This window comes from Camelus bactrianus, chromosome 12 (assembly GCF_048773025.1).
Source record: "Camelus bactrianus isolate YW-2024 breed Bactrian camel chromosome 12, ASM4877302v1, whole genome shotgun sequence".
NCBI classification, from domain to species: Eukaryota; Metazoa; Chordata; class Mammalia; order Artiodactyla; family Camelidae; genus Camelus; species Camelus bactrianus.
The window spans coordinates 66887264-66911432 of NC_133550.1; the positions used below are offsets into that span (position 1 = coordinate 66887264).

General features: G+C 53.2%; 1 protein-coding gene across 3 annotated transcripts in view; it reads left to right on the plus strand.

The window, feature by feature from the left end:
* The window catches only part of FBLN1 (fibulin 1), a 78230-nt gene that overhangs the window by 12248 nt on the left and 41813 nt on the right, over nucleotides 1–24169 (plus strand). For all 3 annotated transcript variants that reach the window (XM_074375715.1, XM_074375713.1, XM_074375714.1), the window contains exons 2-11: nucleotides 152–257; nucleotides 5187–5322; nucleotides 7353–7524; nucleotides 11421–11480; nucleotides 12924–13025; nucleotides 13670–13807; nucleotides 14984–15121; nucleotides 19719–19862; nucleotides 20732–20860; nucleotides 21641–21766. In XM_074375715.1, coding sequence (XP_074231816.1) covers nucleotides 152–257; nucleotides 5187–5322; nucleotides 7353–7524; nucleotides 11421–11480; nucleotides 12924–13025; nucleotides 13670–13807; nucleotides 14984–15121; nucleotides 19719–19862; nucleotides 20732–20860; nucleotides 21641–21766 — 1251 coding nt within the window. The remainder of the gene's footprint in view (nucleotides 1–151; nucleotides 258–5186; nucleotides 5323–7352; nucleotides 7525–11420; nucleotides 11481–12923; nucleotides 13026–13669; nucleotides 13808–14983; nucleotides 15122–19718; nucleotides 19863–20731; nucleotides 20861–21640; nucleotides 21767–24169) is intronic.

Below are 24169 nucleotides of genomic sequence, written 5' to 3' on the forward strand. Positions count from 1 at the left end.
AGAGGAGACCTAAGGAAGCGGCGTGCAGATGGTGCAGCTGGGAGCGGGAGCCCTGGGCCACCCGAGGGAGACTGTGTGTCAAAGGGGACCTTCAGTGGCGGGGTGTGGTGAGTCACCTGCCGTCAGTCACCCCATTTTCTTCCCTGCACAGCGGACACAGAGGTCCCCTTGGAGGCTTGCTGTGCAGATGGGCATCGAATGGCCACTCAGCACAGGGACTGCTCGCTGCCGTATGCCTCGGAATCCAAGGAATGCAGGTACGTTTGCCAGTGGCCACCGTTTTACCAGAATGGTGTTCCTTTAGACAAAAGCAGGGGAGGAAGGGACAGTGGGTACCTGGTCCTTCCCCTTGGGAGAGGCCAGGAACCCCAGGTCAGACCTGCCCAGGCCATGAGAGGTGCTGTAGGCCGGGACCCCTGCCTCCCTCTTCTGTGCTCCCACAGTCCTCGTGTGGGACTCGGCTCACCCTTCCCTGGCTGCCCTGGCATTGTCAGGGCCTTCTGACATCTCACTGGGCTGCATGCAAGGAGATCTGGGTTCGCAGCCCTCAGTGCCACAGCTGGCCACTGTGACCAAGTCGCCCGAAAAGGGGGTGATGATTGGGGGCAGATGAGATCATGTGACCAGAAGTGCTTTGCAAGTAAAAGTATGGGGCCACCTCCAGACCCTGGAAACCCAGATGAGCCAGTCTCAGAGCCAAAGTCCTGCCAGACAGCTGTCTGCTTGAGGCAGTAGCCAACATCTGGGCCAGCTGTTCTTATTCCAGTCTCTCCCCTAAATTGACCCCAGCGGCCTCGAAGTTGTAGGAGACCGCCAGCTCCGAATAAGTGATAAAGATCTGTGATGGCAGTCGTCACCGTGGAAATCACAGCGAGCCTTTATGAAGCTCCCACTTTGTGCTCTGTACTCCCGTTTAACCCTGTTACTGGTCCCACCTACAGACAAGGAGACTGAGCGTTCCCCAGCCCACACAGCTGGCAGGTGATGGTGTTAGGACCTGGACCCAGATCTGCTTGCCTGGGGAGCAGAGGGTATGAAGGCATTCCATCACTGGACATCCGTTCATTTTCTCTGCCTCTCATCCGAGTCTGAGCAGCTCTGACACTTGGAACTGCAGGTTGCCGGTGAGAGTTGCCCCAGGAAGAATGTGCAGGAAAGACTCGGTCGCTTCACTCTGGAGTTTTGCGTTTGTGTTGGCACCGAGCTGAGGCTGCTGCCTGCCAGCCAGCCGTGACGGAGGATGTAAATCTCAATTTAGGAAATTCTTGAAAAGTCAAAAGCACTATAGAGCAAACAAAGGAAGAGAAGACAGGGCACCCAGACTGTCTGACTTGACTGGGGGACCACGCCTTTGGGATTTACGGCACATCTGATGAGTGGGAGCTGGGGCTTTCGCTCCTGAGCGCGGCTTCGTGCTAGGAATGTCAGAGGGCGGCTGGCAGTTCCAGAGCCAAGCTGGGCGGTCAGTGCCAAGCGTTCTGCTTACAGACGGCGCCCAGAGAGGCAGCCGGGCCCCCGGGAGCCACCCAGGCTGGATTTCTGGCTGTGTGGTGTGAGCCACAGTTTCCCCAAATGAAGAAAGAGGCCAGGGATGTCTTCCTTTCAGGGTTGTGACAGTGACAGAGGTGAGGAAAGAAGCCAGGACCTCGAGGCCAGGCAGCGGGGATGTATTTGTCTGCTCCGGCCGCCCTAACAGAGGCCTCAGCCCAGGGGGCTTAAGCCGCAGACGTTTATTGCCTCACGTCTGGAGGACAGGAGTCTGGGATCGAGGTGTCGGCAGGGCTGGCTTCTCCTGAGGCCTCTCTCCTGGCTTGTACACGCCACCTTCTCCCTGTGTCCTCACACGGTCCCCCTCTCTGTGTGTGTCTGTGTCCTAACCTCTTCTTAGGGGACACAGTCAGATAGCATTAGGCCCACCCTAATGACTGTTTCACGTTAATTGCCTCTTTAAAGACCCAGTCTCCAAATTGGGTACTAGGTACTGGGTACTGGGGTCAGAACTTCAACATGAGTTGCAGGGAGGAGGGCTGCAATCCCACCGTAACAGGCAGCACTGTTTGTAAATCAAGGACTTACAAAGTGAGGTATCAGTCAGCTGAACCCCTCAAGCAGCTGGAGGAACTGAGGTCGGAGACTCAGGGGCTTCTGGGCCCTACTTGTGAACTTGGATTTTAGTCAGGATCAAGTCTGTTACTGACTTCTACTCACCAATGTCTTTGCTAAGTTATGGAGGGTTTTTTTTTTGTTTGTTTGTTTTTTTTTTTGGTGCAGGGAGAAATAATTAGATTTGTTTATTTATTTATTTAATGGAGGTCCTGGGGATTGAACCCAGGACCTTGTGCATGCTAAGCACGCGCTCTACCACGGAGCTGTGCCCTCCCCCTGGAGTTTTCTTTAATCCCGTTGAGCCCCAGACTGTATAGAAGCTACCTGCTCGGCCATGCAGCAGGCATTTGTGCTATGATCTACATCTGGGGCAGAGGTACATTTCAAACATGCATTAGGCGATTTCCTGAAATGTAAGTCGTATCGTTATGAGTGGCCAAGAGGGAATTCCTTCTCTCTTTTTGGGAAGTGTGAGTGCCAGTCCAGGCTCCTCCTGACCCCGACTTGTTCCTGGTGGTGCATTCTAGTCTTAACCAAGGGCCAACATTTCTTAGGATCCACATATAAATTTGCCTAAAACCTTGGACTGAATTGAGCCCACGTGTCTCTTGGAGGAATTTGGACACACACAGAGCCAAAACCTAAAGAGGTCCTGGGGCTGATGTTTTTCAGTCTGGCGGACCCTCTCTGAACCCCTTCGTTTATTTATTTCACAAATAGTATTGAGGGCATCCTGGATGAGATGGAGATAAGTCAGGGAACAAAACAGGTGAAGTCTCTTCTACGGAGGGTACGGGTGCTGACAGAGTAGGGGAAGTCTGCGGTTTGGAAGAAGGCACCAGGTGTCATGGGAAAGGAAAAGCCAGGGACAAGAGGCAGGGGTCCTGATCAGGACAGGTTTACAATTTTAGATGCAGCTGTTCGTGGGTGCCTTGCTAAGAACGGGTGTCTGAGCTGGGACCTGAAGGAGGGGAGCAAGCCAGGCAGGTGGACGTGAGGTCACTTGTTCAAGTTGAAGGGCAGCTCGGGCAGCTCTCAGGACGCCCTGCACCCGTCCAACCCCACCAGGATAGAGCTGAGTAGCTACCGCCCCAGAAGCCCCCTTGGTGTGGGAGGCTGTACTTGCTACCAGGCCATTCCTCTCTCCGTTCTTGAAGCCTCTGCACGGGCCTGGCTGGCACACAATAGGGCTGCAGCCAATTTTTTAAAAGATTGCAGCAAAATACACATAATATGAATTTTACCATCTTGCCCATTTTTAGGTGTACAGTTCAGTACATTACATCACTCTATTATAGCTATCCCCACCATCCACCTCCAGAACTTTCCACCTTCCCAAAAGGAAACTCCATACCGGAGAAACAATTACCTACCCCCTAACCCAGCCCACCCCTCTATCTTATGTCTCTATGAATTTGACTCCTCTGGGTCCCTCATATAAGTGGAATCACAGTATTTGTTCTTTTGTGACTGGCGTGTTTCACTTAGCGATTGGTCCTCTGGGTTTATCTGGGCTGTAACGTGCGTCAGGATTTTCTCCCTTGTCAAGGTGGAACGCTTTATTTTTATTGAAGTCTAGTCAGTTTACAATGCTGTGTCAATTTCTGGTGTACAGCATCATGTTTGTCATACATATGCATACATGTATCCATTTTCATATTCTTTTTCATTGTAGGTTACTACAAGATATTGAATCTAGTTCCCTGTGCTCTACAGTCGGACCTTGTGGTTTATTTCATGTATAGTAGTGTGTATCTGCAAATCTCAAACTCCCAATTTATCCCTCCTCACCCCCTTTCTCCCTGGTAACAATGAGCTTGTTTTCTGTCTATGAGTCTGTCCCTGTTTTGTAAATAAGTGCATTTGTGTCTTTTTTTTTTTTTCAGATTCCACATATGAGTGATATCACATGGTATTTTTCTTTCTCTTTCTGACTTACTTCACTTAGAATGGCAGTCTCTAGGTCCATCCATGTTGCTGCAAATGGCACGATTTTATTCTTTTTCATGGCTGAGTAGTATTCCATTGTATCTATTTACCACAACTTCTTCATCCAGTCATCTTAAACATAACTTTTATATACACTAAGAAGCCAAAAAAATTCATGTGACTTGTTTTATTGTGGTGGTCTGGAACCAAACCTGCAACATCTCCGAGGTCTGCCTGTATAGACAGATACATCCTGGTGCCTGGCGGCAGTTCTGGGAGCACATGGGGACCCGGGTGCAGAGCTCCAGCCCCACAGGATGGAGGCTGGGGGAGGGCCGGCTGGGGGCTGCTGCCTGCGGGCAGAGGCATCCTGGCTGGCAGTGCAGGGAAGCCAGGTGGGCCCCACCATCCCTGGGTGGGCACAGGTCAGGGGTGGCTCCTCCTGCCCTTGCTGGCTTTGGCTGAAGCCAGGGACATGTGGGGTCTGCTGGGACTCACACACCTGCTGCTCCCTCACCTGCCTACCCTTACAGCCTTGAGTGTGTCTCAGTCCTGGCAGGTGACAGTGCTCCTGTTGACACAAACCTTTCTGCATGTGTATCCTTGGGTTTCCAAGGACTTTCTTCCCAGAGCCCCATCAGGGCTGGGAGACGTGGACGCCATAGCCCAGTGTCACTGTAGCCCCCGTCCCTCACTCTGTGGCCTTGGGCCACCTACTCGTCTCTGGGGCTGTTTTCCCTGATTCTGGAAACTGGGGACGAGTGTTGGGAAGAACTGGACTTGATGAAGGATGAGAGGGTCTGGCCCAGGGCCAGCAATCAGCTCTTTCTGCTTTTTAAGTAGATAGGACTTTCTTGTGGGTGAGGCTCATATCTCAGACAGGTGACTTGCGGCTCTGGCTGGGTCACCTGACTTCACTCCCAGATGTCACCCTGCATCCAGTCTATCTCATTAAACACTGTTGAGCACCGTCTGTACGCCAAGCGTCATGTGTGTGTCTCTGTGTGTGTCTCTGGATGAGTGGGGGGAGGGACACCCAAAGATGACAGTGATCCCAACCCCAAGGGGCTCCTGCTCCCAGGCCCTGCGTGCCACCCGGTGGGCCCCCACCCCACAGAGCCCTTGGCCTAGCCTTCCCCCTCCACCCACAGGATGGTCCAGGAGCAATGCTGCCACAACCACCTGGAGGAGATGCACTGTGCCACGGGCATCAACCTGGCCAACGAGCAGGACAGCTGCGCCATGCCGCGCAGTGACAATGCCAGCCTTGAGGCCATGTTCGTGAAGGTGAGGACCTGGGCCCCTCCCACTCAGCAGCTACTTCTTCAACCGCAGGGTGTGCCCAGCCAGGGGAGGGGGGACCACTCAAGTCTCCCCACCTCCTCCAGTTTATTCAGTAAATCCCGGGCCCAGTCCAACACTGGGGAAGTGTTGGATGGAGTGACCCAGCCTTCCCCTGAAGACCCCCCAGTCCTGGGGCTTCCAACAGGAATGCAGAGGTCAGAGCAGGGGTTACCTGGGCTCGGGGCCTTCTGAACCCTCTTCTCAGTTCGAGGTAGGCATCCCCACCCAGGAGGCCCTCAGGCTTCTCTGCCTTTCAGAGCTAGTCAGAGCTCAGAATGGGGCCCCACTAAAGCCTCTGGTAACACGTGACCTCCGTGACTGCCCTAGAAGAGAGAACTGAGGTTCAGAGATGCCCACACTCCAAAGCGGCCTCTTAGCAGCCCCTACAAGGGGTCCTTTCAGGACCAGCAGGGGAGGGTCTGGTGAGGCAGAGCTGGGAGTGGGGTCCATCCAGAGGGAGCCCCGCCCTGAAGGTCAGCTGTGAGTGAATGATGTCATCCTTCCTGGGCCTCCAAGTCCAGGCCGTGTCGCTCAGGGCCTCTGTCACTGTGGAAGGCCTGTGTCTTTGCACAGATGTGGAGAAGTTCCTGAGAGCACGCCCAGGTCTGAGAACTGCAGATAAATTAGGCTGTCCCTCCCTTACCACCTTCTGAGGGAGAAAAACAGCCCGGCCAGAGGGGCTCAAGTTTGGAAAGTTAACTGCCCTGGTCATCTGGGTTTCTGTTGGAGGTGCCGGGTGATGAAAATGAATTCCCTGGAGGAAAGATGACCTGTTCCCAGTTAGGAAGCCCAGGAAGGAATTTCAAGGAGCAAGAATCAGACTGAAGCAGGATCCCGGGAAGGGGCGCGTGGGCTCCTTTCTGGGGACTCTCTTCACACAGATGGGATGTGGCGGGAGATTCCACGTAGAGGGTCTGGGGTCTACAGCCCCTCTGCCCACCCTCAGCCTTTGTGGGCTTTCACGGGAGGAGGCTTCTGGTGTGAGAGAGCTGGGGGGAGGGGGGCCTGGTCAAGGGGGCCTGGGAGCCAGGACCTTACGCATCCAGTGACTGCCTCCCAGGAAGGGCTGGGGCTCTACAGACACCGTCTGCCTGGCAGACACTTCTGCCCGTGTCCCCAGACTTGAGAGAAAGGCATGGAACACTCTAACAGGAGTGGGGCGGATCGCTTTGGCAGATGAGTGATTTGTGTTTCCTGGAAGGTGGACCTGAAAGGTGGAGGCGGTAACTAATGCTCCCGCCCTTTCCGGCGGAGGGGGCTGTCGAGTGAGAGGCATGGAGACCCATCGACCGCCACGAAACTCAAGCAAAGCCACCCCTCCCCAGCTCCTGCTGTGGATCTTTTGGAAAGTTCTGTGCTTTTCTTAGAATGATAAGGACTGAAACAGGGCTTTTCATGGGCCAGGGTGAATGTTGTCCCTGGGATTCGTGTGTGACTTTTGGGGAACACTGGGTTCCAGGTGACAGGCAGCAACTCTGTCCCTCACTCGATGACTAGTCTTGAGGTTCCTTCCTGTTGCCCAAACCACCCTAACTGGGAGGGGGATGGTGCGGGGAAGAGACAAGGTGTGTATTCATCCTTCCAGGCATAGTAGAGAAGTCCCAGACCACGCAAAAGACCCGGACCCTTAGGGAGCTCGTGTGTGAGCCCAAAAGTCCCCTCTCCCAGCCCCCTCTCCCAGCCCCCTCTTCCTGGAGGTGAAAGCTGGGCCAGGTAGGGTGGTGGGGGGCAGTCAGGCATCGTGGAGCACCTGATGGGATATGGCCCTTTAAGGTTCCTGTCAAAACCAGGACCTGCGAGATTAGGGGGGCGGCGGTGGGCAGCAAGCCTCAGGCTTGGCTTGCTTTGCTGTTTATTGCCAACATTTAGAAGAGGTGGACAAGTCAGAGTGAGTAAACAGGGATGAGAGGTCATGGGGTTCTGCTGTGTTGTGTATCTGGCTTCTCCATCTGGGGTCTCCACTGTGTCTGCAGAGATGCTGCCACTGCTGCCTGCTGGGAAGGGCGGCCCAGGCCCAGGGCCAGAGCTGCGAGTACAGCCTCATGGTCGGGTACCAGTGTGGGCTGGTCTTCCGGGCGTGCTGTGTCAAGGGCCAGGAGGCCACAGACTTTGCCCCAGGGGACAATGGGGACCTTCAAGAGACAGGTAATTCCCCCTCCCTTTCTTCCTTCTTGGGCAGTGCATTAGTCAGAATTATCCAGAGAAACAGACCCAATATGATGTGTACAAAGAGAGAGATTTATTTTTAAGTAATTGGCTCACACAATTGTAGGGGCTGGCAGGTCTGAAATCTGCAGAGTGGGCCTGCAGATCAGAGGCCCAGGGGAGAGCTGATGTTGCAGCTTGAGCCCAAAGGCTGTCTGCTAGCAGAATTCCTTCTAGCTTGGGGGAGGTCTGTCTTTTTCTTAAGGCCTTCACCTGATTGGACGAGGCCCACCCACACAACAGGGCAATCTGCTTTAATCACAGTGTGCTGATTTAAATGTTAATCTCATCTAAAAATACTGTTATGGGGGGTCGAGTTTAGCTCAGTGGTAGAGCTCATGCTTAGCATGCATAAGACCCTCAGTGCAATCCCCAGTACCTCCATAAAAAAATAATAGTAATTTAAAAAAAATACCATCACAACCATATCCAGGTTAGTGTTGGACCAGATATCTGGGTACCTTGGCCCAGCCAGGTGGACACATAAAACTGACCATCCCAGGCAGTGAGGGCGCATTCATCATTGCCTTACCTCAGCACAGATTGGTTCTCATTGTCAGAGCAGTTTCACATTCGTCACTGTCCTGGAGTGAAACTGAGGGCTTGGGATCTGGGATCCCACAAATCTGCATTCATGTCCCTGTCCTGACATGCATTTGGGCAAACTGATTGATCCAGACCTCAGGTCCCTCATCTGTGGAATGGGGATAATTACAGTCCTTACTACATCAGGTTGTTGGCAGGATTAAGTCAGAGAAGGGCTAGAAAGTGTTTGACGGGGTGCCTGGCTCTGTGAACCCTAACCTTTCTGAAGCCCTCTCTCTCCATCTCAAGCTGATGACGTGTAGACAAGAGGCTGGGGTGAGGGGGGGCACCAGTCATTAATAGCAGGCTGTGAGCTTTCAAATACTAGATATTTATTCAGCAAAGGGGCGAGTGACCCCAAGAGCAGCTTCAAGAGTGCTCCCAGCTGTGCGTCCACCAGTTCAGCTCTCCACCCTCTATTTGTCCGAAGCCACATAAATCCTGAAGCCTTGGGGCTCGGTTCAGTTACATGGTTCAGGAAACTTCTGGCTTGTCTAATCATCTCTTCCACTTATGCAATGGTTTCCTGTGTCATAATGGAAAGAGCCCTGGAAAATTTCAGGCGTCTGCTCTGCTCCAAGCTTGCTGCGTGACTGGGACCTTGGCCTTCTCACTGTGAGCTCTGTCTGCCTTCTGTTAAAAGTGGGTAAGGGGCAGGCAGGGGTAGGAAGGAAGAGCTCGCAGACCAGTGGTCCCTAAGTCAGGCCATCCATTCCTGTGGCTTTGGGGTCTTGCGTCAAAAGACTGTTCTTCCATTCTTTGTTTTGATTTCTCAAGTCCAGGGCCTGTGGATGCCATGGGGCTGATTTCAGCTATCTTAGTCATAAAGGGGAATTGGAACCACATTCTGGCTCCCTCCTTGACTTTTGAAATCAGAGATGACATTTTCCCTTTAAATGATTCAGAGTATTCACCCTGGTGGAGAATTTCTCCTGCGTCTCTGATCTGGGCTCTCTGCTCTCCAGATGTCGTCTTTCTCCCTTGTCTTTCATCTGCTTCAGTTCTTGCTCCAGGCCTTCCTCTGTGTCTCCATGAGGACTTCCCTGTGGTTTCCTGCTCACCCGCAGACCTGCCTTCCTCTCTTCCACTAACGTTTATTGTGGGCCTACTGTGTGCTACCACAGGGCCACACAGTGGGCCCACAGACCAATGCTGGCCTGAAACAAAATAAGTACAGATATTGAGAGTAAGCTTTTGAAAACATCTGTAAGCATTTGATAGAGTAACTCATGTCTGTTTAATCTAAATATAAAATTGGAGCTTATATGTCCTCTTAACTTTGCTGTTCTGATGAGCAGTTATTAAAATTTATCCAAGTATCGGTCTGAGACGAGGGAAGGAGCCTGGTTCCTTTGGGAAGAACTGTGCTCGGGCATATCTTGGTTATGTCCATTCCACAGATTGGGAGACTGAGGCTGTGGAGGCTTAGGGTCAAGATTCCTTTTCTAGCAGGAAGAGAAGTGGTTTTTCCCTGCAGGCTTGCTGGCCCCTGAAGAACACTGGAAACCTTGATGACCTCATCACCCATCTCACGAGTGACCTTGTCACTGTGAGTCCTTTGGAGGATGGGGTCTGGACACCCTGGCCCTTGTCTGGCACATGGGAGGTCTTTGCCGGGATGCATTGCACCAAGTGAATGAAGAGTCCCCAAATTAAAGATCCTGAGAAAGGTGCTCCCAGCCTCCTAACCTAGAGGCAACTCCCACCCTAAAGGTCTCTGGCTTATTTCCTCCCCAGCTGGAAAGTTCCTTGAATTATTTAGGGACCCTTATCATATTTTAATAGCCCCTAAAAAGTAACGCCTTATGCATAGTTGGCGTATATAAAGTGTTACACTGAAATTTACAGCAGAATTACTAACATGTTTCTTTTTACCGATGGTTATTATTCCAGTGTGCACGTATCATGCGCTCACTGTAGGCATTTTAGAAGACACAGAAAGGTAAAAGGAAGAGGAAGTCGACACGGAGATAAATGCTGTTTCCATTAGATCACACGTCCTTCTAGTCTTCTTTCTGGCTCCCTTCCTTCTCTCCTGTAAGCGTGGCTGTGCCGGGGACACGCTTGGATTTGCGCTTTCCCGCCCCGCGTTGTGATGTGGTGGCTGTTGAACTGTGACTGACTTGTGGTCACTGTCGCTCCGTCCTGTGGAAGGTCCTCAGCATCACAGGGCATGGCCTGCAAGTATTCTGGGGATTCTCCCCCCACCTTGGGTACACCCACTCAGATTAAAAGGACGAATCCATTTCTTATATTACGGCAGAACTTCCAGTGGAATACCACCCTTTTAAATTAGGGCCCTGGTCCCCCACTGGGTCCCCCGATCCTATCCCCCTGTTGAATCTCCTGTTGAGAGTAGGGGCCTTATCTGTCCTTGACCCTCAGGGCAGATGCTCAGACATCTTTGCTGAATGAATTGTATGAGTGAATACTGATGCTAAATTGAGCTTTGCAGGCAAACTATAAAATAAGTGTATTTGTTTCCTGGGGCTGCAGGGATAAAGGACCTCAGACTGGGGGCTTAAACAACAAAAGTGGATAGTCTCATAGTCTAGAGGCTGGGATCCGAGGCCAAGGTGTCGGCAGGGCCGGCTCCTCCTGAGGGCTCCCCTCCCAGCTTCCAGCAGCCTCGGGTCTTCCGGGGCTTGTGGTTGACTGTCTTCTCCTGTTGCTTCCCATCGTTTTTCCTCTGTGTGTATCTGTCTCTCTTTCTAAATTTCTCCTTTCTGTAAGGACACTGATCATTGGCTCAGGACCCATCCTAATGACCTCATCTTAACTTGATCATCAGCAAAGCCCCTTCCCCCAAATCAGGTCACATTCCCAGGTACTGGGGGTGAGAACTGCAATGTCTTTGAGGGGGAACACAACTCAACTCAAAATCAGAAGTGTTTACCAGGTGCATTGTTTTAGCTTTGGAGGATGTGACTTAATTTACAGTAGGGCTGTGACTGCATTTGCAGAAATATTCAAGTAACGTGGGCAGCGTAACCAGCCTTGGCGTTAGGTTGATGATCCCGGGCCCATGTGCCAGCGCTGTTTCTGTTATAATAGATCTTTTGGAGATTTAGCTACATCTATGAGTGTAAGTCTGTTTTAAAAAAAGATAAAACGAATGCTGAGCTGTTTATAAGATGTACAAACAGGCAGGACTGCCTGATGTTTACAAGAAGATAACATATTCGGAGTTTGCGCCAAGTTAAGATGGCCGCTGCGTGTGGACAAACGTGTTTTTGCCTCTTTCCCCTTAGCTAAGATTTCTGAGATGGAGGAGGAACAAGAGGACCCCTACCTGAATGACCGCTGCCGAGGTGAGACTGGTACCTCCCGATGGTTAATTAACCCCGAGGGAGAGTCACTGCTCATCTTGCTGGAAGCTTGACCCCAGGCTTTGCTCAGGGAAGTGCCCTTGGCTGGGAGTCAGCTGTAAGTCGCTGTCCTCCCGCACTCCCGGGCTCCCCGCTTTCCTGTCCTCCTAGCTGGGGCCTGGCAGGCAGCCGAGGGGGGCGGTGGGCTTGTAGAGAAGGGGCCGGGGCCGTGTGGGTAGCTGGCTTTCAAAGCCCTCCCGCCGCAGCTCACAGACTTGTGAACGGTGACCCCCCAAGGCTGGGAGCCCCTTTGGGCCCTGGAGCTCCGCCGTGCCATCTGTAATATCCATTTGTCTCACAAGGGAGACAGTTGCAAGTTTAAAGTCGGTAGGGTTTTGCGGCTTTGTTTTCCATAGGGTAAGATTTTATTTCTCTTTAGGGGACATTCCTGCATGTCTGGACTGGCAGGGCTGCTCCACAGGGTTGTTCAGTGACTTGCCTTGTGCCTGGGCATTAATTAGGGAACCAGTTTAATCACAAAATGCTGTGGTTCAGTGGACAGTGACAGATGGCACAGAGGCCTGGGGGTGGGGGGAAGGGGAGCAGAGAGCCCTGGAAAGACCCATAATCCTCTTTGGGGGGAATAGGAGGGTCTTCCTGGGGGAGGGGGTAGCTGGTTTGCAGTGGGTGAGGATGGGTTAGCCAGGAAGGTGACATTGTTGGGGGTACTGGGCAGTGGGAGTGGAGACATGCAGACCCTCAGCTGGGCTGGGCAGGGGGCCGTGGGGTTGGGGAGAGGTGGGGTGCAGGGATCGAGGAAGAGGCTGGAGAAGTGGGCAGGGCCCAGCCAGCCCTGTGCAGCAGTGACAACTTTGTTTCATGGAGGTTTGTCCCCGTGAGATGCTCTTCGAGCGTCACACTGGCTGCCCTGTGGGAAACAAGGTCAGAGGGGTGGCACCCAGGATGCTCAGAGAGCCTGGGGGCGGGCAGCCAGAGCTGAGGCAGTGGCATTGGAAATGGGCTGGCAGGGCTGCCCTGAGAGATCTGGGGGGAGATGGGAGCCTCTTCAGGGCCTGGCGTCCCTGGGGAGGGGGACTGCACCCTGGGGAGGGGGACTGCACTCTCGGGGTCTGTGCTGGGCAGTAGCATCACACTCTTTTCTGCCTCGCCCCCTTCAGCTCCACCTCGACCTACAGGGACCACCCTGCGCGCCCCCGTCTGTCACCAGGGCCGGGACCGAAGCGCAGCCCTGGGGATGCCAGAGCCCACCTGGGGCTTCCCTGGGAAGGGCGGGTGCTGTGCAGGCTGCGGCGGGCTCCAGCTGGGGAGCCTACCTTTCTGTGTTATCCACCCTGTGGGCATGTCCTCTGGCCCCATCCAGACACCCAGATGACCAGGAGGTCTCCGGGCACCTCTGGCCTCCGCTCACGTTTGCTCTGATTGCAGGCGGCGGGCCCTGCAAGCAGCAGTGCCGAGACACGGGGGAGGAGGTCGTGTGCTCCTGCTTTGTGGGCTACCAGCTGCTCTCCGACGGTGTCTCCTGCGAAGGTAAACGTTGCTGCACTCCGGGCGACAGCGAGATGGCAGATCGCTGCACTCGGGAACCCCTCTGTCTCTGCTCCACATCCAGGCAGGGCCCACTTTGCACCACTCTGGGCCCCATCCATAGGTGAAGAACAAGCCAGGTTTCCGAGTGTTCCCTGGACCTAGAGTTTCCTTGGAGTTTGCAGCGTGTGGCTTCTGCCACGACACTGGGGAGGATATAAACACTGTGTTGGGAGACAGGGCTGGGTTTGGGGTCTGACCGAGCTCTGAATCCAGGATCTGCTGGATCCCTGGGCACATCCCCCAGCCTCTCTTGGCCCCTCATCAGGGAGGTAGGGGAGATGGAGGGAGGTGATAGCCCCGTGCAGGGTTCTTAAGGATCGCATGACTCCCATTCAGGGCCTGGCACGTGCTTAGCAGGTGCTCAGAAAAAGCAATAGATCTGAAACTCGGCATGGGGGAGAAACCACCACTTTGGCTTTTGCTTTGATAGAGTGCCCAGGAGTCCGCGCCAGTGCCCGCCCCGAGTATGCACGCACGCGGGCGTCTCGGTGCATGCAGGGACCCCATCCCACTGGGCCTTCTGATAAAGCGTGAGGATCCGTCGTTCCCGTTGGTTACTCCTGCACGGCCTGTGTCTCTCCTAGATATCAATGAATGCATCACAGGCAGCCAAAACTGCCGGCTTGGAGAATCCTGCATCAATACAGTGGGCTCTTTCCGCTGCCAGCGAGACAGCAGCTGTGGGACTGGCTATGAGCTCACAGAGGACAATGACTGCAAAGGTATAATGAGCTCCAAGTCTAAAAACCTCACCCCCCCCCCACCTCCTGGGAGTAGACAGGATATAATGGGAGCAGGGGCACAGGGCTCCCCTGGGGTCTAGGCTCCGTGGTGCTGCGGCTGCCTGGGGCACTGGCCAACCCTGTTATTAGCGAAGATTTACTTTCTTGACCGTAATGCTGAGTTAATGACAGTGGAGGGTTTGGATTTTTGAAAAGGCTCAGAGCATGGTCATTTAACAGCAAGACCAAAAATGAATTTCAGGTGCTCACTTGTGTTTTCCAACCGCCTCCCCCAACCAAAAAAATTATTTTTTGCACAACAGCTGCCTTCCATCTGATTCCAGGCTCCCTTGAAGTTCAAAGCATATTCCTTTCCGCTGCATAAAAACATGACATTTCTGGCTGCTGGCTTTTCCCCGCCAAACCATAGATGTTATTTGGCAGATGAGCCTTTGAAGAGGATCTGTTAGAACATAGTTTTCTGCTGAGGGTTTCCAGGCCTTTAGGACGACAAAACCACTTGTGTAAAAACGTCGGTTGAATTGTGAGGCTAATTCAAAAGCAAGTCACACCCTCCTGACGTCTGAGGGCCTTTGGGCAAGCCCAGTCCTCTCCACTCCTGCAGACTCACTGGGCGGTTTGGACCTAGAGGACCCAGGGGCCCAGCCAGCTGAGTATACACTTTTGAACATTTGACAGCCGTGAACTTGAAGGGAAGGGCAGCCAGCAGGTCCGATCATGACAATTGCCATTGTTAATATCGGAATATTGTGAGAACCTGAGGATGAGTAAGTTTACGGAGACTGTTTATTTTACCACCAAGATAATCACTGCTTTGCAGTCTAAGCTAAACATGCACTTAGCCTGCAATGAAAACCAAACCAAACCACGTATTGCCAGGAAAATGCCTGGGTTATTTATTATATAACAAAATTTGCATCATAAGAGCCTTGGGAAAAAAGTCAGGGTTCCAGATCTTGAGCCACATGAGCGCCGTTTGGCTAACTAAGGCCCTTTTTGTCTGTGACCTCTCTGTTGGAATGTTTTGGGTTATAGTCTGAGTAATGAGCATTTAAAAAAAAAAAGAAAAAAAAACTTTCTTGTGATTTTTAAAGTGTTGTAACATGCTTCTGGCAGGACTGTTGCTAACAATTTCCTTTTTTTATGATGTACCAGATATTGACGAGTGTGAGAGTGGTATTCATAACTGCCTCCCCGATTTTATCTGTCAGAATACTCTGGGATCCTTCCGCTGCAGACCCAAGCTACAGTGCAAGAGTGGCTTTATACAAGATGCTCTAGGCAACTGTATTGGTAAGACACTGCCACCAGGGCTAGCGGGGTCCCCCAGGCGGGTGAGCCGTCCGGTGATGGGCCGAGTCTCTAGAATCTGGGGAGCTGGATACAGAACAGACTTGGCAGACTTTTTCTATAAAGAGCCGAGATCAAACACATTAGGCACTGCGAGGTCTTAGTGGCAACTACTCAGCTCTGCTGTTGCAGCTGGAAAGCAGACATGGGTATGTGAACAAATGGGCAGGCCCGTGTCCCAATAAAACTTTATTTACACAAACAGGCGGCAGGCTGGGTTTGGCTCCGCGGCTGTAGTTCAGCAGCCCCTGGTTTAGATGAAGGAGCTTGAGTTTTGAAGTCAGAGACGCTTGGTGCTGAACTGAGTGACCTAAGGTCATTTACTCACTCCCTCTGAGCCTCAATTTCCTCCTCTTTAAAATGGGGTTAACCAGAATATCTGGCTTGTAGGCCTGAGGCCAGGATTAAACAAGGTGATTGAGAAATGCCCCGTATATTAAAACCTGGTTTTAAAAGAACTCTGTGTGGTCCACTAGTCAAATTCATAGACAGAAAGAAGGATGGTGGTTGCCGGGGGCCTGGGGGAGGCGGGTGGGGAGTGTGTGCGTGGTAGGTGGAGTTCTGCTTAGAATGACGGAAAAGTTCTGTGGGTGGGCGGTGCTGATCATGGTCGCGTAACACTGTGAATGTGCTTAATGTCACTCATCTGTACACTGAAAAATGATTGAAATAGCAAAATACTGTGTTGCTATCAGAGGAAGAGCGATGTGAAATGAAAGAAAATCCCATGGAATTTAGTGAAAAGAGAAGGTCTGCTACTGCTCCAGCTAGAGAGGCAGCGCGGGCAGGGGTGAGGGGATGGGAGTGGTGGCCAGAGTGACCTGTTCTGGAAACAGGAGGCGAGCTCTTGCTTTGTCCTGCGGTCGCCCAGGCTAACCACTTGACCAGGTCACTGTCTGCCGTTGGCATTTGAGTCCATCTGCCAGGCTGCCCTTGCCCTCTGCTCAGCAGAAGCTTCCAGGTCCTCCCTTTGAGGTCAGAAAGACGTGTCCCTGATCTGAGCTGCAGGTGCTGCTAGTCAGAATCCACCCGCCCTCGGGCTGCCCCGTCACCCATCCCCCACAAAGACCGGCACCGCCCTGAGCAAGGGACCAAGAATTTCAGTCTTATTTCTATCTTACCCTCTTGCAGGTAAATCTGTATCATTGCTTTGATTTGAAATGATAGTTTGGATCGAAAGCCCTTCCCGCTTTTATTACCATTCCATATTTAAAGACAAGTAGAATATCCATCCCTTAGGACAGGGGCCTTGTCTGAACCCAACCCCCAGTCTTTGTTCCTAAAGCCCCCCCTTTCAACGGAGGCGTCTGAGCTGTGGGCGCCTCAGCTGGGCTGCAGTTGGCTCCTGGCCAGCCTCCTGCCAGCGGGGCTGTCATCACTCCCAGATGGGGCCCACCCCCACCTCAGCGGGAGGCTGATGGCTCTCCCAGGCCAGGCCGGGCTGGAGGGAGGCGGGTCCTGCCTGGACTTGCAGTGTACTTGCAGGGGGCTCCACGGAGGATGGCATCTGCTGGGAATGGAAACCCTGACTCATGGCAAAATCAGCCTGATTTCCACAAAGAAAGAACTCGCGCAGGTCTCCACTTGGCCCCGGTTTCCCCCTACTGCTTCCCCCCTACTGCAGGGTGCCGGCCTGCGCAGGGGGCGGAGCCCAGGACTGGCTGTAGCTCTGCCTCCCCCCTGTTCCTAGAGGCGCTACCTCCCCACCCCACCCGGGGGTCCTCCCTTTTCGTGTGCCCACTATCCTTGCAACCAAGTTCAGGATTCTTTCTTTTTAAAAGTTATCTTTTCTACATCAAAAGTTACACACATCTTTACAAAAAAGCAAGCAAAACCCGAGTGCAGAAAGGGAGAGCGTCTCCCCTGCTGGGCAGTGTCTGTGTGCCCGAGACTTTATATATATATATATTTTTTTTTAAATGAGACCAGACGGTTCTGCCACTTCCTTTTTTTTTAACCTCCTTAATGTATTTTGACATCATTTCATGTCCATGTGGTTATGTCATCTTTTAAGAAATGATTGCATTGTCCAAAATACATCTTTACAAGGAGAAAGTGGAACAAGATAGAAGGAGAGTGTCAGGACAGTTTCAGGACGAGGGCAGTCCCCCTCCCCGTGTGCGGCCTGCGTCTTCCGTCTGCATGCCTCTGCAGACGTCACCCTCACTCCCGCAGGACAGTGGGATCTGTGGTGGAAGCTTGTGTGTGGCCAGACTCCATCTTCCTGGAGCCCCTGCACCCGTCCCTGGCACCCCGAGAGCCTGTTTCCCCTCCGGCCACGAAGCAGGCGGCCCTGTGGCTGCAAAGCTCCACCCAGGGCTGGGGTCCGAGAAAGCAGAGGCCTCTTTCCCTGTTATAAAACACAGAATGTTCTAGGACCTTGAGGTTTGGTCACCCAGAGCCTTGCAACTATCACATCTTCTCCAGGTTTTCACTTTTCTTTTTCTTTGAAATTCCTCCCCTGGTCCATCTTCCTTTCTGCTTTAGTGAGGACCAGAGGTGAGGCCGGCACAGGGCTTCCCACCCGTGGATCCACTCCGGTCTTGGGATGTTCATGGGTCCTGGGTTCTGTGGTCACTGGGTTAAACAAAGTGACGGGGCATCATCTAGGCTCTTCCTGCACGGGCCGCTCAGAGGAGAGGCTGTGCGGTGTGTTCCCAGACCACTTGGGCCTTTTTTTTTTTCCACTTGCTTTGTTTATTCACTCTCCCATTCATTTATTCATTCACTCATCGATCACCTGGTCCTCACCTCGTGGAGCTCACAGGCTGGCAGGCTCCCCTCTCTGGATCCCATATGCCAGTGTTTCCTGGCATGGGTTTGGGAGCGTTAGCCACAACTGGAGCACAGGAAGCTTGCACTTGGGGGAAGGCAGCAGTCACGTTTCTAAACACAGCCTTTGGGCGGGGAGGGTAGAGCTCAGTGGTGGAGCGCGTGCTTAGCATGCACAAGGTCCCCAGAACCTCCATTAAAAAAAATTAAAATAAATAAACTTAATCACCTCCTCCCCTAAATAAATACATTGTACTAAAAATAAATGTTCTAAAATTAAATAAATAAATAAACAAACAAACAAACAAACAAACACAGCCTCATGCTGGGCGGCAGCCAGGCTTTCCCTGTGAAGAGCGAGAGAGTAAATACCAGCTTCGCCCACCGCAGGGTCCCTGCCGTAGACAATGCAGTAAAGAATGGGCTTCGGTAGAACCGCATTTACAGAAGCAGGCAGTGGGCTGGGTCTGGCCGGTGGGCTGTGGTTTATCCCATGCCCTCAAATTTAAGGGCCCTCGTCCTGGCTGGGAGGAGGGAGACCCTGGTTCTAGACCTGAGTGAGCCCCAACTCCAGCCTTGGGCTTGGGGAGTTTCCTGTTTATAAAATGGAGATGAGGGGAGGGTAGAGCTCAGTGGTAGAGCATGTGCTCAGCATGCACAAGGTCCTGGGTTCAATCCCCAGTGCCTCCATTAGAAATACATAAATAAATCTAATTACCTCTCCCAAAACAAACAAAAATGAAATAAAATAAAATATAAATAATAATCATGGCCCTGCCTAACTTGCAGGCTAGCTATGGTCGTCAAGGGCAGTAATGGAGGTAAAAGCTTTTGTAAACTGTAAAGTGCAGCATTGGTGAGACCGTCAGCACAAAGGCCGACTCCAGGTCGGGAGGGAGTCCCTCCCACCATGTGTCTGAGGAGGGTGGGGCTTGGTTGGAGGGGAGAAGGACCCTGATCCTCTCCCATCACTCTTTCTCTTGGTACCCACACACCTCCCCCCCCCCAGATGGTTTATAAGCGTCGAACAAAGTGATTCTTAAGACCTTAGTTCCTTTTAGAAGACTGCTCGTAGGAGGTTCAGTCTGTGTGAGTTTGCACCAAATGTGAGCATGAGGAGTGAACAGAAGTGTAACCGAGTTCTCCTTGTTTACTGGGTCACACTGGCTGGGCGTGTGTTCAAGGGGGATGAACGCCCGCCCCATGGTCCCCCATCAGAGGCATGTCTAGTCGGGGAGGGCACTCACTGTGTCGTGAGCTTACAGCAACCCTTCCCTGGTGCCCTGAGTCCGCGTGGAGCCCAGAACGGGGGCAGGTGGGCAGGGGGAGGTGTGCCGAGGAGACTGTTCAAGTCTAAGAGAGACATGTTCGTCAGGGAGGCGGGGCGACTGCTTTCCAGGCAGGGATGAGGTGGGTAAAGAGGCAGGATCTGAGTGACCACTCCGGAGGAGCACGTGAATACAGGTTGGCATCTGAATTGCCAAGTTCACGGTGTGGGGTTCACAGGCAGGCAGCTTTGGATTCGGTGTGGTGAAAGATGGAGGTGTTGAGAGGCAGGAAGATGGAGTGGGGAGGTGGTAGTCAAGGTGTATCGTGCTGGTGAATCTGGGAGCCAGTTGGGAGGCTGCCGTGTGGTCCCAGTTGAGGGCATCACAGTCACTCCACTTGTGGTTTTATAAAGAGGGGGGAAGTGGGATGTGGAGATCCAGCTGTTGGGTTTTGGAAGCCCTCCAAGTTTAACGCCGCCGTCTGTCTTTCCCCACTGTAGATATCAATGAATGTTTAAGTATCAGTGCCCCATGCCCTGTCGGGCAGACATGCATCAACACGGAGGGCTCCTACACGTGCCAGAAGAACGTGCCCAACTGTGGCCGTGGCTACCATCTCAACGAGGAGGGAACCCGCTGTGTTGGTTGGTATTAAAAAAGAAAACCAATCTGAAATGGTCTTTTCTGTCTGCTCCCAGCACAATTCTCCCTTCTCTGGAAGGGGAGGGCAGATCCCCAAAGGAAGCTGTTTGCCCCTGTCCATCCGTCCCATTGCTGATCTACAGGCAACAGTCTACAGGCTACTGCCTGGACTATTGCGGTAGAATGCCAACCCACCCGCTCCCTTCATCTTTGTCCCTTTAGTCTGTCCATTTCGTCCTGAGCTGAGCTCTCTTGCCCCTCCCTGCTCAGTCCCCATTGGTGACAGACAGAGGGCAGATGCCCCTGCTTACAATTTGGTCCTCCTGAGTCAGCCCCAACTTCACAAACTTTATAATCCAGATGAAGTAGGTTTTGCTGCTCCCCTAGTGAGCCCTGCCCTTTCCTCTGTGTGTGTGTCTTTTGTTTTGTTTCGTTTTGTCTTGTCTCTTACATTCTCCCCTCTGTCCACCTGCTCCTACATTCCTTTGAGTCCAAGAAAGGCTGTTTGGCATCCATCCTGCCCAGATCCTGGCCAGACAGAGGAGTCTCCTCCCTGTAACCCCCAGAGCACTGCCTCAGCCTCTCCCTAGTCGCTGGACACCTCCTGCCTTAACTAGGGTCATCACTGGCCTGCAGGAGTCCCCAGAGGGAAGAGGCTGCGTCCGGGTCAGCTGTCTCCCCACGGGGTTGGTGCATCATAGGTGATTTGTGAAATCGTGTTGCAGAAGTAAACGACGCTGCTTTGTCGATGTGCGTGTTAATTGGCTCTTTTCTTGTCTTCCTTTCTGATTGTCTCAGAGCAGAAACACACACACATACACACACACACACTAAAAGAAGATTTTCCACTGTGTCTTTCTCTTTTGCAAAGATGTGGATGAGTGTTCACCTCCTGCTGAGCCCTGTGGGCCAGGGCACCACTGTGTGAACTCTGCTGGAAGTTTCCGCTGCGAGTGCAAGGCTGGCTACTACTTTGATGGCATCAGCCGGACGTGTGTGGGTACGTGGGTCTCCCTACAGGCCTGGGGGGGGGGGTGCCTGGCCAGATGACACCAAGGAGAACCTAGCCTGTGGCACCCTGGAGTGACCTGGTCTGCTCCTCACCTCTGGAAATCCCAGTGCCAGCAGCCCCAGGGAAGAGGCCCCAGTCAGGAGACCCCGCTCTGGTTCCAGGTCTGCTGCTGCCTGCTCATGCGGCTCCTGGGGTGGCCCTCCCAGGTGTGAGCCAGGCTCCCCACCTGGAGAACCTGCATGGCCCAGGACCTCCAAGTATTTGTGAGACTCCAGGGCACTCTACAAACGCCCCAAAGTCTTAGTGATTTCCCAGAGATGCACTGCTGGCTTGTAGGGCTGCAGGGCCGAGCTGTGCGCTCACCCAGGGCAGTGAGAATCCAAGACGGCTTTTTGGCCCCAACACGAGGGGCAGGGACAGATCCTGCTGGTGGAATCTGAGGGTGCTCCGCGGAGGCTGACATCTGCCCTGCCCCCGTGGCAAGATCCTGGGGACCCTCCCTCAGGGCTCTGGGGTGGAGGACTGGCAGGTGGCCACGTTCCCAGACGTTCTGTCTGTCGTGGAAGGAGCCGGAGGCTTGCCCAGCAGGCAGACAGGCTGGTGTGGTCCCGGCTCTCCTGCTGCCTTGCCCTGTGTTTGGGACAATCACGCTGCCTTTCTCTGAGAGATGAGGCCTAGGGAGGTAGGGGACAGAGGTCGTGAGCTGCGAACACGGGCAGCACTGCCCGGGGAGGACGCTGCCCAAGCCGCCTGCCCGCTCTGTTTCAGACATAAACGAGTGCCGACGCTACCCCGGGCGCCTGTGCGGCCACAAGTGCGAGAACACACCGGGCTCCTACTACTGCAGCTGCACCGTGGGCTTCCGGCTCTCCACCGACGGCCGGTCCTGCGAAGGTGAGGGGCGGGGCCGGTCCTACGAAGGTGGGGGGCGGGGCCGGGGCGGGGCCGGTCCTGCGAAGGTGGGGGGCGGGGCCGGGCCGAGGCGCTCCGTGACGCCATCCGGGCCCTTTACCACCTCCCCCAGTTGTCCGCTTCCCTGGGGAACCACAGCTCCTCCTGCAGACCCGTTTGGGACTGACCCACACTGTACCCTAGCGCATATTCAGTGACATGTCAGCCGGGAAAATGCCCCTAAAAGGTTGCCTGTCAGAGATGACCGCTCTCCCCGATTTCCCCTGGGCCCTGGAGGGGCCGCTAACCCCTGCCCTCCGAGGCTGCACACGTGGGGACTGAGGGACTGACAAGTTGTGGCATGTGGCTGAGAGTGTGGGGTTTGGGGGCGTCCGACCCTCCGCTTACTCACATGACCTTGGGGAGTGGCTGACCTCACCCGCCTCGGTATCCTCCCAGGGGAAATGGGGTTGTTATGCCAAAGAGAAACCAAAGTGGACACTTTCTGAAAGCGGTAAGACATTTTATTCAGACTATGGCAACAGGGAAGAGAGACTTCAGCCTAAATTGATTTCAACTCCACCAAAACAGAACGTGTGGGCTTTTTAAATGCTGGGACATGCTGGGGGAAGTACTGAAGGATGCTGGGGGAGGTGCAGACAGTGCAGGTAGACCAGCTGTGTGTTCACTGGCTCCAGCCCTCCTGCAGAGTCTGAGATGGGAGCCTCCCTTCTTGCTGATGACATTTCGAAGGCATGGTTTCCAGTCCTTAGACACGTCTGGGTTGCAGAAGACACATGTCAAAGGGACAGAAAAAGAGTTTCCATTTGCAAGTTTTCTGAAGTAAATGCTTCTAAGAAAAGAGAGGTTAGGTGTGTAGTCCGGTATTGGCTGGAACACATAGTAAGTTCTTTGGCAGCATTGAGCTTTCCCAGGCAGGCATTTCAAAGGGGCAGGGATTGTCGTCCTGGGGACACAGTCTTGGGCTGATACTAAAGTTCAATCAGGTCTCTTTGTCTGAGGGGGCAGGTTGGACTGAGTCGTTGGTGCCCAGAGTCTTGGGGTTTGACCCCTTCTGATGAGATGGTCTGGGATGAGGTGAACAGCTCAGGGCCTGGCACATAGTAGGTGCTCAGCAGATGTCCTGTCTTCGACAGGAATTAGGTGATGAGGTCAGCAGAGACTGAGAGCTTTTGCTCACCCTTGGCAATCCCTCATGTTGCCCATCAACATGCAGTGTGGTGCCCCCGGGGTGACTGGTGGAGCCAGACTCAAGACGTGGCAGGTCTTAAAGTTCTGGATTGAGAAGGATGATCACAAAAGTCAAATATGCCAGGCTGCACCCCAGTGTATAATTCTCAACCTGGAGGATGGACAGTGTGATGGGCTCCTGGGTCCTGGGCTTCCCCCAAGATTCTGGGATTTGTCCCCAAGAACCAGACCCAACACACATGTAATGGCAAGGAACAAGGTTCACACGTCAGGGTCCCTTGGGCCTGGGTTCAAATCCCAGCTCTGTCATTTTTATTACCTTGAAGAAGTAACTCAGCGTTTCTGGGCCTTGATGTCCTCATCTGTAAAATGGGAATAGAGGACCCACCTTGTAAGGGAGTCGTGAAGATGAAACAAGATGAAGCCTCTGAAGGGCTTGTCACAGAGCCTGGGGTGGGACGAAGTGCTGGTATCCCTGTTATTATCTTTTTTGGCTTGTGCTGCCCTGGTCACTCCTAAATGACTGAATAGTAGATTTTCACATCTGTTAGTGAACAACATTGTGGACAAAAACCAGGGCTGGGCCAGCCTTGCTGTATTATTCCACTAAGCATTTATAAAGCAGCACGCCGCCAAGGTGTGTAGCAAGAACATGGTTCCTGCCTTCAGAGAGCGTTTCTAGGATGTGATGAGAAACCATACTGGGCAGAGGTGAGCCGGTGAACAGACAGGTGGCAGCCAGGGGCTGTGGGGGCTGCAGGGGCAAGATACAGGGTGAGGGTCTAATGGACGTTCTTGGCAACTTACCCCTCCTCCTTGCTAAGAATCAGCAGTAAACAAATGTGAGAAGGGACTGCTGGGCCAGAGGTTGACACTTTTTTTTCCTAAAAGCCACACAGTAAATATCTCAGGCTTCACTGGCCACATCTCTGTTTCGACTACTCCAGTCTGCCGTTGCGGCACACAAGCAGCCAAGGACTGTGGTAAATGAATGAACATGGCCGTGTGCCAATAAAACTTTATTTGCAAACACAAGTGGTGGGCCAGAAGTTTGCTGATCCCTGCTCTAGGCAGAGGGAACAGATGAGCAAGAGCCCGTGAGTTCAGACCTTTGCAGCATTAGGAGCAATGAGTTTTCAGCGAGTGTGAAGAGGGATGTTGTCTGGGAGGTGAAGAGGGGAGGATGTGATCAGA